At 47.4% G+C, this 17725-nt stretch overlaps 2 protein-coding genes across 2 annotated transcripts in view; both read left to right on the top strand.

Moving 5' to 3' along the window:
• Positions 1 to 575, top strand: part of Fbp1 (fructose-bisphosphatase 1) — a 25440-nt gene extending 24865 nt beyond the window's left edge. The window contains exon 7 of the mRNA XM_021215687.1: positions 161 to 575. Coding sequence (XP_021071346.1) covers positions 161 to 352 — 192 coding nt within the window. The 3' untranslated portion in view covers positions 353 to 575. The remainder of the gene's footprint in view (positions 1 to 160) is intronic.
• A 5693-nt stretch (positions 576 to 6268) lies between these two features.
• Fbp2 (fructose-bisphosphatase 2) overlaps positions 6269 to 17725 on the top strand; it is a 24159-nt gene continuing 12702 nt past the window's right edge. Inside the window, exons 1-4 of the mRNA XM_021215708.2 lie at positions 6269 to 6624; positions 10309 to 10471; positions 12272 to 12364; positions 17250 to 17390. Coding sequence (XP_021071367.1) covers positions 6455 to 6624; positions 10309 to 10471; positions 12272 to 12364; positions 17250 to 17390 — 567 coding nt within the window. The 5' untranslated portion in view covers positions 6269 to 6454. The remainder of the gene's footprint in view (positions 6625 to 10308; positions 10472 to 12271; positions 12365 to 17249; positions 17391 to 17725) is intronic.

Below are 17725 nucleotides of genomic sequence, written 5' to 3'. Positions count from 1 at the left end.
GAGAGAGAGAGAAAGAAAGAAAGGAAGAAAGAAAGAAAGAAAGAAAGAAAGAAAGAAAGAAAGAAAGAAAGAAAGAAAGAAAGAAAGAGCGAGCAGGCGCCCGACTCTGACGGTGCAGCTTCTGGCTGAGGGCCTCGGTGCCTCTGGTCTTGTTTTCCAGCTGCGGCTGCTGTATGAGTGCAACCCCATAGCTTATGTCATGGAGAAGGCCGGTGGAGTCGCCACCACGGGGGACAAAGATATATTAGACATCGTTCCCACTGAGATCCACCAGAAGGCACCAGTCATCATGGGGTCCTCTGAAGATGTACAGGAGTTCCTGGAGATCTTCAAGAAGCACAAAGCCAAGTGAAGATCGGCCTTGCCCCTGCCCCAGAGCAGAGCTCAAGTAACGCGACTCCATTCTGCGTGTTGTACGTTCCTAGAAACAAAAAACCTAACAGCATCGATAGTTTCATGGCTTAATGTTTGCAATGTCCAAGGTCACCTCATCCACATGCTATAATGTCACTATATCAGGTAATATATATTTTGAGTAGGTGATGAAGAAATAAACACATCCTTCCTTTATAAAATTTTTTTCTTCAGTGATTTGTGTCAGTATAACACTAGGCAACTCATTCACTCCCCACAATGGCAGCCGTGCTGGAACGCTGTGTCCGGTCCATCTTATCCATGGTAACATGGAGAACTGAAGGTCCAGGAAACCTGCTGGAGGTCTCCAGCCAGTAGGTGACAAGTAGGGCTGGGAGGTGAACACAGGCATCCTGGTCACTTCTCATGTCCTAAACTGAGTCAGCGTTGTGTCTTTTATGTGCAGCCCTGGTCAGTTCTGGCTGTTTCTGCCCTTCTAGAAATGAGCAAGCGTTTGGCTTCTCAAATCTCCCCGGGTGTCTATAACCATCCAAGACACAATGGCAGTTTATGCTACTATTCAGTGGTGGTGTTTATGCAAGAATGGCATCGAATAACAAAGCCATTTAAATTAACAACCTAGGGAGGGTCCAGTTGTCATGGTGAAGATGATTGACCCTAAGAACCAAACTTATGAAACAGACTGGGTGCCAAGAGGGTACTTTTTGAGTTAGGGGTGGGGGTAGCTTTCCTAAGAGGATCTGCCACAGCGGGTGCTATGTAGAAATACACCTGCTTGGTGCATGGTCTTCTGCACACAGTTCATCCCTTTCTGGGTCAGAAGTTCCAGATTACGGTAAATTCTATCAAATGTTAGGAGCCCTGTACCCTTGTGAGATCTCTCTCTCTGTCTCTCTCTCTGTCTCTCTCTCTGTCTCTCTCTCTGTCTCTGTCTCTGTCTCTGTCTCTCTCTCTCTCTCTCTCTCTCTCTCTCTCGTGTGTGTGTGTGTGTGTGTGTGTGTGTGTGTGTGTGTTTAAAATGTGCTTCCCCCCCACACTTGTGAATGGAACACTCCACTGATTTCATGTCCTTCAAACAGGAAACTTGATTCAATCCCAAACCTTGGGTTTGCTTTTGTTTGCTGAATAAACTGAAATCTAGCACTCCTCTGAGTCCAGCTGTGACTAGCCTTCTCAGGAAAACCTCCGGGTTCAAAAAGTACCATTTCTCTGTCTCTGTCTCTCTCTCTGTCTCTCTCTCTGTCTCTCTCTGTGTATGTGTGTGTGGGTGAGGTGGGGTTTGGGGGTATGTGTGGGTGTTTATATACAGTGTGCACTCATATCTGTATGTGCATGTGGAGAATAGAGGACAATCTCAGATGTTGTTTTTTTCCTCTGGTGCCATTTATTTTATTTATAATTTTGGATCTTGTACCTTGAACTCAGGTCCCCATGCTTCCAAGGCAAGTGCTTAGCTGACTGGGTTATCTCTTCATCCTCCACTTGTCTTCCAATGGTCTTACAGCACCTGAGGAGGGTGCAGCATCCAGAAATGCACACCCCAGTACCACGATGAACCCTGCGGAGCAACAAAAGATTCCCTTCCCCTGCCTTTGTCTGTGTGTCCCACCTGGTGTCTTTTGATTGGGAGTTGGAGTCAATTAATGGAATGTTCTCAAGAATGTTTGTTTGTACTCTCTGAGCACATTCCTCTGTATGGAGCCCTGAGCCAGGGCAATAACAGCTCAAACACCAGTTCTTGGCTGGTACATCTCAGATTCAGCCTTGAACGTTTTTTAGATGCAGTCCTTGGATACACAACACACTCCCTATCCATAAAAATGCATGGAGACTTGGTTTCTATGGAGTGGTCTTGCCCAGAAGTGGGCGACCCTTCCACTTACAGCATCTCCTCGGCAAATAGCCCTTGAAGCCTCCCCTCACATGCAGGCTGCCAGGCCTCTCTGCTGACCAGCAGAAGCAGGAAGTGTCAAGAGGCTCCGTTGGGTTTGCTTTTAGAGTTTTCACAGCTTATGCCTCTTATCTTCCAACCTAAATCGCACAGCAAACCAGCAGAGGGTGCATCCATTGTGTACGAAAGAGGATATTCCTCTGATATGACTGGAAGCCATTCCTGCTCTGGCTTTGCCAACAAGGGCTGGTTACACACAGTGTATATGGCTGGGCATTGGATGGAACAGGTCAGGTGTAGTGGAGATTCTCAAAGCCTTTGGAGTAACTTCAGCCTGATCCCTGGCCTCAGGTTTGGGAATCACTTCCAGATTCCTGTAGTTGGTGCCACCTCAAGGATATGTTCACATTCAGATCTCTGGGACTGGCCAGTGTGACCCTGTCTGGGTGAAGGGTCACTATGGATGTGATTAAGCTGATGATTTTGAGAGGAGCTCAAGCTAGATGCCATGGAGGGCCCTAAATGCAGGAAGTGTCTTCATCACATAGGGGGAGGATGTGTATTAGAGTTCTCTCTCAAAAAAACCAAACCAAACCATACAGCAACAACAACAACAACAAATGACAGAATGAGCACACACACACACACAGAGAGAGAGAGAGAGAGAGAGAGAGAGAGAGAGAGAGAGAGAGAGGCTGGAGGGGCTTACAGCATGTGGCTGTCTCCAAAAGAAAGACTAATGATCAAGTATCTGTTCTATGAGACAGAATGACTTAACAGTCCGAATCTGGTGTTAAAAATCCCAGGGAGGTCCTAGAGTTCTGCAAGTCTATGATGGCGTTCCTAAGAAATATGTCCTAACACCAGAAAAGGAATGGATCAGCATGATTGATGAACTTGCCAAAACCTTCTTTCCTCCTTCTGTGTTTTATTTATGTGGTTGGCCACCAGAAGGTATGGTCTGGATACTGGGTGGGGTCTTCTGACCTCAAATGATTCAGATTTAGGGTAGGCCTCCTACCTCAAATGATCCAAGAAAAATCCCTCCCAGGTGTGCCCGGATGCTTGGGGTTTAGTTAATTCCAGATGCAGTAGACGACCACAATTAGCCACCTTACCATAAGGCAGTGGAAGCAGAGACCAGAGTGATGTCACAAGCCACGGCAACCAAGGAATGCACCAAAAGCCAGAGGAGGCAAGGAGGGGCACTCCCCAGAACTCTCAGAGGAAGCATGGTCACCTTGGTTCTGGGCTTTGGGCCTCCAAAAAGGTTAAAAAAAAATTAATCCTGGATTGTTAGGTGTGTTGTGTGTAACAAAACGTGTGTGTGTGTGTGTGTGTGTGTGTGTGCGTGTGTGTGTGTGTGTGTGTACATATGTGTCTGAGTGCGGGTGTATGTAGTATGCACATATATGGAGACCAGAGGTTGATGCTCAGTGTCTTCCTCAGGTGTTGCCCATCTTATTTTTTGAGACAAGGCTTCCCACTGAACCTAGAGCTCACTGACTGTGAGGCTGGCTGGCCAAGGAGACATGGGACATGTCACATGTGGCAGAGGTGCCACATGCAGATGCTCTAGGATTACGTGACAGGATTAGATAAAGCAGTTTTGCCAACAGGAAGGGTCCTCAGACAATCTTCCAGAAACATATTTCTATGTCCAGGTCTCTGGTGGATGGCCTTGCAAGCCTTGACTGTCCCAGGGTCCGTTTGTCCTGATGCACTCAGATGTGGGGTTTTCATGGAGTACAACCAGGCCCTCAATAACTGTCACTAATATGTCAGCAGTCCTGAGATACCTGGGGGGGGGGGAGCAACCAGGTCCTCAATAACTCTGTCACTAATATGCCAGCAGTTCTGAGATACCTGGGGGGGGGGGAGCAACCAGGTCCTCAATAACTCTGTCACTAATATGCCAGCAGTTCTGAGATACCTGGGGGGGGGGGGNGCAGCTGCCACCCAGCATCCAGACTGTCACTGTGGCCACTCTATGAGTTTCCAGTCTGCCATGTACCCTGGAAGAACTTTGGCATTTGCAGAAAGGCCAACAGCTGCTGTCTCAGGCCACTTGGGCAACTTGAACCTTTAAGTGCAGCTTTGTGTATAGACCAGAACTTGACATTAGGTATTTTTTCTTTATTTTTTTTTTGTTCATCTTTTTTTTATTAGACATTTTCTTCATTTACAATTCAAATGCTACCCCCAAAGTCTCCTATACCCTCCCCCTGCCCTGCTCCCCTACCCATCCACTTCCACTTCTTGGCCCTGGCATTCGCCTGTACTGGGGCATATAAAGTTTGCAAGCTATATCAGGGTCCCTTCAGCAAAATCTTGCTGGCATATGCAATAGTGTCTGGGTTTGGTGGCTGATTATGGGATGGTTTTTCTTTATTTTTTGACACAGGGTCTCTCACTGAACCCAGAGCTTACTAGACTGGCTGGCCAGCAAGGCCCTGGTGCCCCCAGAGCTGAAATCACAGGTGCACTCCAGTACATCTGGGTTTTACCATAAGTGTGAGCACTTCGTCAATTTACTCAGTCATCCAGCCATCCTACCAGCCTCTGGATGAGGCTCTCAAAGGGACCTTCAACTACCTGAAAGGATGCAACAGCCACAGCCTGGAAAACCCACGGTCCGAGAGAAAAACCAAAATAGAGTCATGTACAAATTGCTTTATGAGTGTTCTGTCTGCATGTACACCTGCAGGCCAGAAGAGGGCATCAGATGCCTTTATTGATGGTTGTGAGCTACCATGTAGTTGCTGGGAATTGAACTTATGACTTCTGGAACAGCAGCTGGTGCTCTTAACCGCTGACTCATCTCACAAGCCCCACCAAACGAATTTAATGAAATAATTATCAAGGGAGGATATAAAATTGTAAGGCAACATGCATGTCCTCTGTTTGGTTGATTGACTTATTTGATACAGAGTCTTGATATGTTGCCCAGATTTGGGATTCTCTTGACTCAGCTGGCCAAGTAGGTGGAGATATATGAAATTATATGTACACCTATAGTTCTAGGTACACTGAAGAGCCAGAAGGATGTAGGTTTTTAAGGCACCGAGTTGGATACCAGGCACACCAACTGATTTTTAATACTTAAGAGCCACTCTACCAGTTGTTGTCTGAATTTATGAGTGAAGCAAGGTCTTAAATGTTTAGCAATACTTTCAAATTAATCCACATATCGGGTAACCAGCTTGAGACCCAGAACCAAGTCTGTCTGCGGTCAGAGAAAGTTAGGATATCACAGAAACAGAACATGGCCATCTCTAAGCAGTTAATTCTGGGTCACTTTTAAAAAGTGTTTCTTTAAACATTTTTATGAGACCATTCCATGTGCCTGAGCGTCTCCTACATGTATACACATGCACCACTTACATGTTTGGTGTCCTGGAGGTCAGAATAGGGTGCTGGATCTCCTAGAACTAGAGTAGAAGTTGGTATTAGGACCCAAAGCCAGGTCCTCTCTGCAAGAGCAGCCAGTGTGATCCTGATGTATGTTTTCAAATAAAGAGTTTTTAAAATAAAAATAAAAATCCAGAGAAACTGACAGATCAACTCTGGGACTAGACACTCTGCTAGGAATGTATTATTTATCTTCCTCACCCCTCTAGTTATACGTGCTTAAAGGAAGTAAGCCTGAAAGAACTCTTGCTCCAGTCACCCTGGGATTGCCATTAGTTTGTTATGTGACCTATGCCCCAGATAAAGAATCTGCCAATATGCCATCTGAGAGTCACAACCGTGCACAGTGAGGCCCAGCGACGGCTATCTGCAGAAAGCCCTCTTGCTTCCCATAGGAGGAATTTGTGGGTCATTATATTAGCTAGTCTTCTCTCACCTGTGGCTGACCCTGGCTTCTTGGGATCTTAAAAAACAAAACAAAACAACAAAACCAGGTATAGAGATTGAGGCCAGCCCTTCCCTGCAGCGCAGTTCTATTTACAGCCTGCTTCTTGCACTGTGGCAGCTGCCGCAGTCAGGGAGGGAGGCCAGCCAGGGAAGTTTCCTTGAGGTCTTGTCCAGCTCTCTGAGTCACGTGGGCTGGGGTTCTTTTCCCTTGGACTTTGGCACAGTCAACTGCAGGTGTGTCTTCAACGTGTAGGCTGTGAAGCTGCTGCCTGGAGAGAGCAAGGATTCCTACAAGGAGGAAAGAGAGGCTTTGAGGTCTCATTTGCCACAATGACGGACAGAAGCCCTTTTGAGACAGACATGCTGACCCTGACCCGTTACGTTATGGAAAAGGGGCGACAGGCCAAAGGGACCGGAGAACTCACCCAGCTGCTCAACTCGATGCTGACTGCCATCAAAGCCATCTCTTCCGCAGTGCGCAAGGCCGGCCTGGCCAACCTGTAAGTCCTGGAGAGCATGCGCAGGCAACCCAAGCCAGGGTGTGGAAGCTACAGACCGGTGCTTGCGATAGAAACTGGGCCCAAAGCTAATTTGCTTTTTGTGCCCCAGGGATACTGAATTTAAATTCTTTATGTCTGCTTTGATAAAGCAGCCTTTGGCATGTTTTGCAGGAAAGGGAAAAACTGCTTGGCAACAAGCTGCAGAGAAAAGTGTGATTACTGGTTACTTGGGATTATAATGGTAACACTATCGCTTGTTGCCTCAAAACCTATATTGAATTCTCATTACTTATATTTGCACAGGTAGATTCTTCATGGGACTTTAAAATGTGTTTTGATGCCTTTCCCCACCCCACTCCCCATACAGGTGTTCAGTTGTCATGACCTCTGCTAGTAGTATGGGGTAGAAATCACCAGAACACAGATTAAGGGGGCTTGGCTGTCATGAAAAGAACCTGGCTCAGTTTTCTTCATCTTCACGTGGTGCTCAGGAATCTGGACAGGCTGGGCTGGGGCACCTTTGCTTGGTTCGTTCTCTCTCTCTCTCTCTCTCTCTCTCTCTCTCTCTCTCTCTCTCTCTCTCTCTCTCTCTCTCTCTCTTGGTTTTTCGAGACAGGGTTTCTCTGTATAGCCCTGGCTGTCCTGGAGCTCACTTTGTAGACCAGGCTGGCCCCGAACTCAGAAATCCGCCTGCCTCTGCCTCCCGAGTGCTGGGATCAAAGACTTGCGCCACCACGCCAGGCACTTGGTTCTCTTTTGCAGAACAGGGCCACATTCATGCTGGAGTTGCTGGTGACCACAGCCAGGAGTACGGTTTTAAGGCATGACGAAAAGAAATCACTTCCTTTGGAGTTCCATTTTGATTCTAGTGAGAGGCCCCTCTGAAGTTGAAGGGACATACGTGTGTGGGTTGGGGGAACCTCCTCGAAGAAGAGCCAACAAAGCTCACCGATTTAAAATGTTTATTATCAACCGTGTGGTGCCTTTATTCCCAAACTGTGACAGCATTAATTTCATAATTGCAATCATAAAACCACCACAGAGCTTACTATGTAAGTGTTTAGGAACAGGTAGCAGGACCCAAATTCAAGTTGATTGGCTTTTCCTCTGCCCGTGCTGTCCCTTAACTATGTGGTTACTTCATTTGGCAAGAATGGCCAAGTGCTCTCTGCCTTTAAGAACATGCTTCCAGAATGGGAGGTGCCTGCATGTGTGACGATCATCCCCGAGTGACATTAGATAGAGTCTTTGCTACTCCTGTTTTCCCGCTCTGCTATAATTAGGGCGGTTTCCTGTGACCACTCAGGACTTTTGCCCACACTTTTACCCCTCCTCCGTGCAGGCCTCTCTGCTCCACGGCAACTCTCTTGGCAGCGTTCCTTGTGTATCTGCCACAATCTGCTTCTCAGTGGTTCAGCATCCGACCAAGGGCCATGAAGGTCTAGATAAGTGCTTTATTTAACTTGGTTTTTCTTACCTTGTGGCTGTGGAATATGATTTATTCTTGCTAAGACCTCCATGTTTGTAAATCTGGGAGGTACTAATTTTTTTGTTTGTTTGTTTGTTTTGGTTTTTTTGTTTTGTTTTTTCGAGACAGGGTTTCTCTGTGTAGCCCTGGCTGTCCTGGAACTCACTTTGTAGACCAGGCTGGCCTCTAACTCAGAAATCCGCCTGCCTCTGCCTCCCGAGTGCTGGGGTACTAATGGTTTTAACACAAAGGGCTGTTATAAGGGTTAGTAAGTCATTGGGACTCTGGTTCTGACAGTGCCAGGCCCTGTGATAAATACTCAAGACATGCCCCACGATTAGCTACCATGGTTCCGAGACCATTCGAGGAAAAATTTAAAGGCTGGCCTATGTGGTGACTGACCACTAGGTGGCAGGCTCAGCCCTGGAAGTGGTGTCCAACAGGGTCCTAGGTCCCTGGACTGCTCTTCATAGTGGGAAAACCCTACCCTCCTCACACAGAGAGCAGCCAAGGGGCGTGAGACAGGGACTGCCAGTATCTTGGCCTTGGCCCGTGCAGCTGTGTCCAGCCTTTAGGCATCGGGACAGGACATCGTGATTCACAGATGTGTTGGGCAGCATTCACGCCCATGGCCAGTAGGTGGCAGGCTGTACACATTTGCTCAGCTCTTCCTGCCCCAGCAACAGCTGCTTACATAGGAGACTGTGATCCTGAGGCAGAGCAACCCAATTTAATTGTTCTCATTGTTTGCTTACACTCTGCAGTTTTGAACCAAGGGGTAAAAGCCTTTCATGACGTTTGACGTGAGGTTGTTTCCCAAGGCTCATCATACCATACGTCAAATTCTGGATGGAAGTATAGCTGACTTCAGACACTGCAGAAAAGGGTGTCAGATCTCCTTACGGATGGTTGTGAGCCACCATATGGTTGCTGGGATCTGAACTCATGACCTTCTGAAGAGCAGCCGGTGCTCTTACCCACTGAGCCATCTCACCAGCCCCGGCACAGACTTTTAAGAAGTAAAAAAAAACCAATGGACTGTAACGGAATCAGTGCCAGGAGAGAAAAATCACTTTAACAACTGCAGTAATAGAAACACTGTACTTCATGTACCACCTGCTATTTTCAGTTTAGTGGAAGTGGAAGGGGAGGCCGTCAGTTAGGGAGGGGGGGATGCTTTTTATTGACGTCCGTGTCCATAAGGGGCTTTCAACTAGAGTCACCTGCTCGCATCACTTGAGGATTTCTTCAACAAATAACTGGAATTAAAGCAGAGAGGGGAGGGTAAGTGTCTTTTTTTGCCCCCTCCTTCTCCATAGTTAAGCAGGACCAGGCTCTGAGAGTGGGTTAGCTTCCCCATTGCTGTGATAAACACCAGGACCAAAAGCAACTTGGAGGAGGAAAGGGTTCACTCCATCTCACAGCAGGCAGTCTGTCACGGGGGTGGGGTGGTGGCGAGGGGGTGTGTGTCAGAGCAGGGACTCAAGGCAGGGACCTGGAGGCAGGAACTGAAGCAAAAGCCACGGAGAACGCTGTTTACTGGCTTACGCAGCCTGATATAACCCAGCACCACCCGCCCAGGGATGACACCATTCACAGTTGGATGGGGCCTCTCACATCAGTCAGTAATAAAGAAAATGGATGTTTCCACAGGCTAATCTCATGAAGCAATACCTCGATTGAGGTTCCCTCTTGCTAGGTGACTCGAATTTGCTTCAAATTGACAGAATTAAAGCAGCCCAGAGTGGGAGGAGCCCGAGGTTATTGGGGACCCCCTGAAGGCTTGAGGTGTGAGAAGGAGATCGCTGTATATTATGGCTCTAAAACACAAGCCTCTGTGGAGAAGTTTGAAGTTGAAGCTTGATGTTCCAGGGTAGAAAAGCTATGACCATTCACTCTTTGGAACCCTTAAGTTATCCTCAAGGGTTCTCCCATTCCCCCTAGCTGCCAGTGCCACGCAGGAGTCTGCATTTTAGGGAGGCTGAATCTGGTCAACTTCCTTGGAAGACCAAGGAGACATGACAATGCCCCTAAGGTGTAAAGGAAGTAACTTTGAGTAGCACTGCTTTGAATCATAGCATGCTCCCTAGGTATTTATAATTTGGAGATGGAAGAGGCACGGGAGAGAAGGGTAAGTGTATTGTTGGTTTGGGCTCCGCACATTTTTTGCTGGGGTTGAGACTCCTTTGGTGACTTAATCTACCCTGTCTTCTTAGGTATGGGATTTCGGGGAGCGTGAACGTGACAGGAGATGAGGTGAAGAAACTGGACGTGCTGTCCAACTCCCTGGTCATCAACATGCTTCAGTCCTCCTACAGCACCTGTGTGCTTGTCTCAGAAGAGAATAAAGAGGCGGTGATCACAGCCAAGGAGAGGAGGGTGAGGCTAGGGCTGGCTGCAGTACCTCGAGTCAGCAGTAGATGGTGCTACTGGGCTGAGAGAACGGGTTGTTTTGCGTAAACTGGTTCTGGGATTGTCTTCTATTTTGGGACATTAGTTTTCTGGAAACAAAGCATTTCTCAGTTCTTTAACTGGATATCGTACGTGGTCTCATGTCCTTTGGGGGCATATGTCATCCAGTATGTCAGTAAACAGGCCTTGGCGTCATTTTGATGAACTTGGACTTGTAGAGTCCAGGGATAAGGAGGGTTTACTTGGGGAAGACAAGAGCTGAACAACGCAGTCTCTGATTCAGCCCCACCCCCAAGATTTCTTATCTATGGTCTTCACTACTCAAGTTCTGAAGAGGGCTGCAATCCCTTGGAGGGCGAGGCTCTTCCCAAATAGATTAGCCTAGCAAATGGACCACTCCAGGGAACACTTGGTGGTAACCCTGTGCCCTCGGCAGAGTTTGGAGCGCACAGATCGGGTTTACATTCAGCGGACTCACGGAGACTTACTAAAGTCTGAAGTTTGCTGGTGGCCAAAAATTAAGTCAACATTCAGTCACAATACTGTTCTGGTTAGTTTTTCTCAACTTGACCCAAACTAGAGTCACCTGGAAAGAGAGTCACAGTTGAGGAACTACCTCCATCAGATCGGCCTGGGGACAGGTCTGTGGCATCTTTTTTTTTTTTTTTTTTTTTTTTTTTTTTGGTTTTTTCGAAACAGGGTTTCTCTGTGTAGCCCTGGCTGTCCTGGAACTCACTTTGTAGACCAGGCTGGCCTTGAACTCAAAAATCCACCTGCCTCTGCCTCCCGAGTGCTGGGATTAAAGGCGTGCGCCACCACGCTTAGCTCCTGTGGCATCTTCTTAATTTATGATTGATGTGAGAGGGCCCAGCCCACCATGGGCTGGGCCATCTCTGGGAAGGTGGTCCTGACTTGTACAGGAAAGCAGGCTGAGCAAGCCATGAGGATTGCAAGCCAGTAAGCAGCGTCCCTCCACGTCTCTGCTTCCGTTTCTGCCTTGGGTGCCTACCTGGGATTTCCTCAGTAATGACTTTGTGTGACCTTGGAGGTGTAAAATGAAAAACTTTCCCCACAAAGCTGGTTTTGACCAGAGTGTTTTATCACAGCAAGAGAGAAGCGAAAACCAAGCACTGTGTTGTGTGCTGAGCCGCTGGCTGGTCCCTTGTCACACTCGTTGGGAATCGGGGACGGAGCTATTTCCTTGTGATTGGGAGAAAGACTGAAAAGATAAGAGTAAAGCCAAGCTTAACCTGACACAAACCACATCATCTCCGTTGTCTTCAGCTTTAAGCTTCAAGTAGAGTGGCTCTCACCCATCTCTACCTTCAACTATCACTGACTGCCTATTAGCTCTTGAATATATTCTAACCCACTTTCTATGCCGGACTCAAACACATGCTTGCCTAGCATTCTCCTGCCTAACTCTCTGTGTTCCTTAACCTCAATCAGGTCTTCCATCACATGCCAGCTCTGCCTGTTTTCTGCACGCTCCCCTGCTTAGGTCCTCTATACAGACCGTGTTTCTGCGTTTGAACATCAGTTCCACCACCCGAGCCTTGCAGCAGGTGATTGCGAGTGTGTTTTTCGGCATATACCAGACATGTAACAGACACCTGTTGAGCAATGGCTTCTGGCGTTGCAGGAATGGAAGGCCCATGGGTCTAAATCTCTTTGTTGAGACAAACGTCAGTCACATGCAGCTCTAAGACAGAAAATTGGGCCAGTAGGTAGGTGTGCTGACTGGGTGCTTTTCTCTCTGTGATTTAGGGGAAATATGTGGTTTGCTTTGACCCACTGGACGGATCTTCAAACATTGACTGCCTGGCCTCCATCGGAACTATATTTGCTATCTACAGAAAGGTGAGTAGACGGACGAGCATCTTTCCACTTACTTCCTAGTCTGGAGGCTTTTCTTTTCTTCCACTCACTAGACAAAGCAGTGGAGGCAACTCCAGAAACACCTCTCCCTTCTCCCTACCTTGTAATCTCCACTGGGAATCTTCATCTACCTTCTTTGCAGCATTCTCCTGGGAGAGAAAAATGGCATGGCTCCCGTTGGGACCTTGTTCTTTTTTTTTTTTTTTTTTTTGGTTTTTTCAAGACAGGGTTTCTCTGTGTAGCCCTGGCTGTCCTTGAACTCACTTTGTAGACCAGGCTGGCCTCAAACTCAGAAATCCGCCTGCCTCTGCCTCCCAAGTGCTGGGATTAAAGGCATGTGCCACCACTGCCCGGGGGGACCTTGTTCTGATTGTCTGGATGGAACTGAATATCCCTCATCCAAAATGCTAAGGGGCAGAACTATTGGGATTTCAGATTTTGAAATTTTTGAAAATAGCATAATGAGTTGTTCTGGGAATGAACACAAAACTCAATTGTGTTTCTCATAGACCTTGTACCCATCGCCTCCATGTAATTTCATACAGTATATGTTTTAGAGTACTCTAGACTGCAACCCAGGGTCAGATACAGAATTTGTCATGCATGAGCTCATAGTGGTTCTTTTGTTTTGTTTTGTTTTGTTTTTTGTTTTTTGTTTTTTTTGTTGTTGTTGTTGTTTTGAGACAGGGTTTCTCTGGATAGCCCTGGCTGTCCTAGAACTCACTTTGTAGACCAGGCTGGCCTCGAACTCAGAAAGCTGCCTGCCTCTGCCTCCCGAGTGCTGGGATTAAAAGTGTGTGCCACTACGCCCGGCTCATTACTGGTTCTTTGAAAGCTTCAGATATTAGAGGATTTATTTATTTATTTATTTATTTATTTTAAGCAGTGTTTTGCTAGGTAGTTCTAGCTGGCCTTGAATTTACAATATTCTCACCTTACGCCCCTGGATGCTGGAGTTACAGGCACGTGCCATCATAAGTAAGAGTAGGGATAGTAAGGGACATTCCTCTCTCACTAGACTCTAAGCATACACATCCCCTGCTTCTGAGTGAGACTCAATGCTTACTGTTGGTTTTCTGTTGCTGCTGTGTACTTTAAGCCTCTTCTAGGCTTAAAACACCCATTGATTATCTGTTCACTAAATCAGAGAAGGCTTGGACTATCTATTGGTTATCTGTATACTAAATCAGAGGAGGATTGCCAGCTCTATCTACTTAGGGTTCATAAGCAGCCAATCTGATCTCTTCAGTATCTAGAAGCTGCGAGTGGGAAGAATTTGCCTCCAGGTGAGCTTCGGTTAATGTGAGTTTCGGTTGACGGTGGAGTTCAGTTCCAGTTTGTAGTACACTAGAAGTATTTCCCTCTTTGTTAGAGGGGTCCTTTTCAGCTTCTGGAAGATGCCTATATTTGGCCCGTGACTTGTTCAGTTTCCAAGTTCACAAAGGTCCCATGGCTTTCTCTCAGACTCTAAGACAGCCCCTCCTTGACTTCCCCTTGAGAGCCAAGTAAGTTCAAGCTTTCATTTGATTAGGCGGGACTAATATTTTCAGGACAACTTGGAAGGAAAGGGGTCATCTCATCTTACAGCCCATCATTGGGGGAAGTTAGAGTAGGAACTCAAGGCAGGACCCTGGAGATAGAAAATGAAGTACAGACCATAGAGTAATACTGCTTATTGCTCACCCACCTGACTTGCTCTGCTATATTCCTTACATAGTCCAAGCTCACCTGCCCAGGGACACTGTCACACCCAGTGGTTGGGTTCTCCTCCATCAATTAACAGTCAAGAAAAGACCCCATAGACATGCCTGCATGTCAATTGGATGGAGGCACTTCCTCAACTGAAGTTCTTTCTTCCCAGATGCGTTGAGTTAACAACCACCACATCTAGGCTAAGTCTTTGCCTCAGTCCCAGGAAGTGGGTAAAGACTGATGCCGTAACCCTTTGAATGAGAAGCAGTAGGACAGAGAAGGAGAATTAACTCAGTGTTGCTCACTGAGTCAGCAATGGCAGGATGACAACTTAAATGGGTTCCCCAACTCCATCACTGCAGCCTTGAACATCTGAAAGCCAACTGTGTTGGAAGCAAAGGAGTGTTATTATTCTTGGCAGATAGCCATCACGCTTGAATTTAGAGAGACTCAAGACACAGGGTTTTGCCTTAAATTTTAAAATAAAGCACAGGCTCTGATGGCCAGTCCAAATAACCATGGGCCTCCTTAGATTATAGTTCTAAAGAAAAGGTACACTCTAAACACACCAATGAGGGTGTGCTAGGCATCAAAGAAGATGTGTTTTATTATACCATCGGGTATCTGGAACACCAAATCATAAAGTCAGAATGTTGAGCTGGGGTTGGGCCTACCTAAAGTCAGTAGACAAAGTGTATTAGTTACAAACATGAAGACCTGACTCTAACTCCATGGACCCACATAAAAATGTCAGGTATGGTAGAATGCACTTTAAATCCTAGTGCTGGTGCAGGGGTGACAGGAAGAGGCTGAGGGCTTACTGGCCAGTCAGTATAGCCTAGCTGGTGAGAGCTCCAAGCCAGTGAGGGGTGTTGTCTCAAAGGAGGTCCACAGGGTTCCTAAGGATAAACCTGAGGTGTCTTCTGGCCTTTACCTTGGAGGGATGCTGAGTAGAGATCACTGTAGTGACTTAGGTCCATGGCTTGTGGGAATTACAAGGGAGGGGGTGACTTGAGCATCTTATAGTGCTCTTGACAGGATTCAAGAGCAGGTACTCCCATAGAGACACAGAGCAGCCTTGGTTCTGGCTGTCAACCTGAGATGTTCATGAGCCAGCAACTCCCTTCCTCTGGATGTGCTCTCTGCAGCTCAGAATTGTTCCCGAGTCACCCGAGTTTGTCCGCTGTGCAGTATCCCATAACCACTGAAATAAATAACGTTTTTCTTTTTTTTTAATTCTTTTTTTTTTTTTTCCGAGACAGGGTTTCTCTGTATAGCCCTGGCTGTCCTGGAACTCACTCTGTAGACCAGGCCTCGAATGCAGAAATTCGCCTGCCTCTGCCTCCCAAGTGCTGGGATTACAGGCTTGTGCCACCACTGCCCAGCTCTGTTTTTTATTCTTTAATCATTTTTTACAGTCCAGTCTTCATCCCCCTGCCAGTCTGCCCCCACCCAACCTCTCCCCATCCCATACCTCCTCCCCACCCCACCCTGTCTCCAAGAGAATGACCCCACCCCTCCACCCTGGGCCTCACGTATCTACAGGGTTAGGTGCATCTTCTCTCACTGAGGTCAGACCAGGCAGTCCTAGGTTGTATACGTGTCAGGGTCCTCAAATCAGCTGGTGTATGCTGCCTGGTTGGTGTCTCAGTGTCTGAGAGATCTCAGGGGTCCAGGTTAGCTGGGACTGCTGGTCTTCCCACAGGGCCGCCCCTCTCAGCTTCTTCCAGCTTTTCCCCAATTGAACCACAGAGGTCGCTGGCCTCTGTCCATTGGTTGGGTGCTACTATCTGCATCTGACTTACAGCTGCTTGCTGGGACTCTTGCTAGGCTCCCGTCTACAAGCATATCACAGCATCAGTAACAGTGTCAGGCCCTGGGACCTCCTCTTGAACTGGATCCCAATGTGGGCCTGTCACTGGACCTCCTTTCCCTCAAGCTCTTTTCCATTTTTGTCACTGCAGTTCCTTCAGACAGGAGCAATTCTGGGTCAGGGTTTTAACCGTGGAATGGCAACCCCATCCTTCCACTTGATGTCCTGTCCCTCCACTGGAGGTGGACTCTACCGGTTCCCCCTCCACACTGTAGAGCACTTCATCCTAGGTCCCTCCCTTTGAATCTTGAGAGTCTTTCACCTCCCAGGTGTCTGGAACATTCTAGAGGGTCCCTCCACCTCCTATCTCCCAAGGTTGCCTGTTTCCATTCTTCCTGCTGGTCCTCGGGGCTTCAGTCCTGCTACCCCCACCCCCCAATATCTGATTATGTTACCCCTTCCTCTCCCTGTCCCCTCTACTACCCAGATCCCTCCCTTCCTCTGCCCCCCCCCATGATTGCTTTCTTCTCCCTCCCAAGTGGGATTGAGGCATCCTGACTTGGGCCCTTCCACTTGTTAACCTTCTTGAGTTCTGTGGATTATATCCTGAGTATTCTGTACCTTTTTGACTAATATCTACTTCTTAGTGAGTACGTACCATCCATGTCCAAATACATGGTTTAAACATGAGGTGGCTGTGTTATCTTTTCACCATGGTGACCAAACTCCTGATAGAGTACTTCATAGGGAGGAGGAAGGCTTTGCCTTGGCTGTAGGTTTTAGGGGATTCAATCTATGGTTGCTTGGCCCCACGCACTTGGACAGACATCATCATGTGGGAGTGTATGCTGGAGAAGATTCTTCATGTGATGGAGGACAGGAACCAGAGAGAGACATAGAGAGTGGAAAGAGAGAGCCATCAAAGTCATAACGCCGCTGGCCTCCTTCCTCTGAGCCCCTCTTCTGATGTCGCTAACAAAAGGTAGACTGCAAACACACTGATGAAGATGCGCTGTCCAACACTGCAAAGTTTCCAGAATGTCCCCAAACGGTTCCATGAGCTGTGCACCCAGTCTCTACCTTACACATGAGCCTTCGGAGCTAAGGCCGCTCCATACCCAGTTCACAACAGCAGCCAAGTAGGTGGAGCAAATCTCAACTTTCCTGTTGAGGACAAGAGGTGACGATGCTTACTGGCTGAGATGTGTGGAAAGCAATTGCAACAGGCAAAAAGGGGAAGGGGTTTCAGGCTTTTTGAAAAATTTCTCACTCTGTTGAGGAGGTCTGAGGGGCAGCCCCTGGTGAAGGAAGGAAGGGCTCTCCAGGCATAATGCACTGTGCATTTCTTCTTGTCTTCCACAGACCACGGAGGATGAGCCTTCTGAGAAGGATGCCTTGCAGCCTGGCCGCAACATCGTGGCTGCAGGTTATGCACTGTATGGTAGTGCAACCCTGGTGGCTCTTTCCACAGGGCAAGGAGTGGATCTCTTCATGCTGGACCCGGTAGGCACTGAATACAGTGTTGTTTGTTCTCAGGGGCTCCATGGGCTCCTGTGTTTGTATTCTTGTTCCCTGGGACAATTTCCCAGTCATTCTGAGTACTTATCTTTGGAGTTAGAGAACTCTGTCATGAACAATATGAAAAGCCTCCATGCGATGTTCTGTATAAGTAAATTATTTTAACAGAAACATAAAAACATAAAATTGCTCGTATCCAATGGGTCCCATGGAATGTCCTGGATGTATAAATCATGTTAAATATCTCTCTTCAGATGTTTATCATTTCTATTTGGTGAAAGCGTTCGGCCTCCTTTTGCATAGCTTCTGGGGTAGAGTTT

Source organism: Mus pahari, chromosome 16, assembly GCF_900095145.1.
Source record: "Mus pahari chromosome 16, PAHARI_EIJ_v1.1, whole genome shotgun sequence".
NCBI lineage: Eukaryota > Metazoa > Chordata > Mammalia > Rodentia > Muridae > Mus > Mus pahari.
The sequence above is the reverse complement of the archived record's forward strand: the minus strand, read 5'-3'. Positions and strand labels throughout refer to the sequence as shown.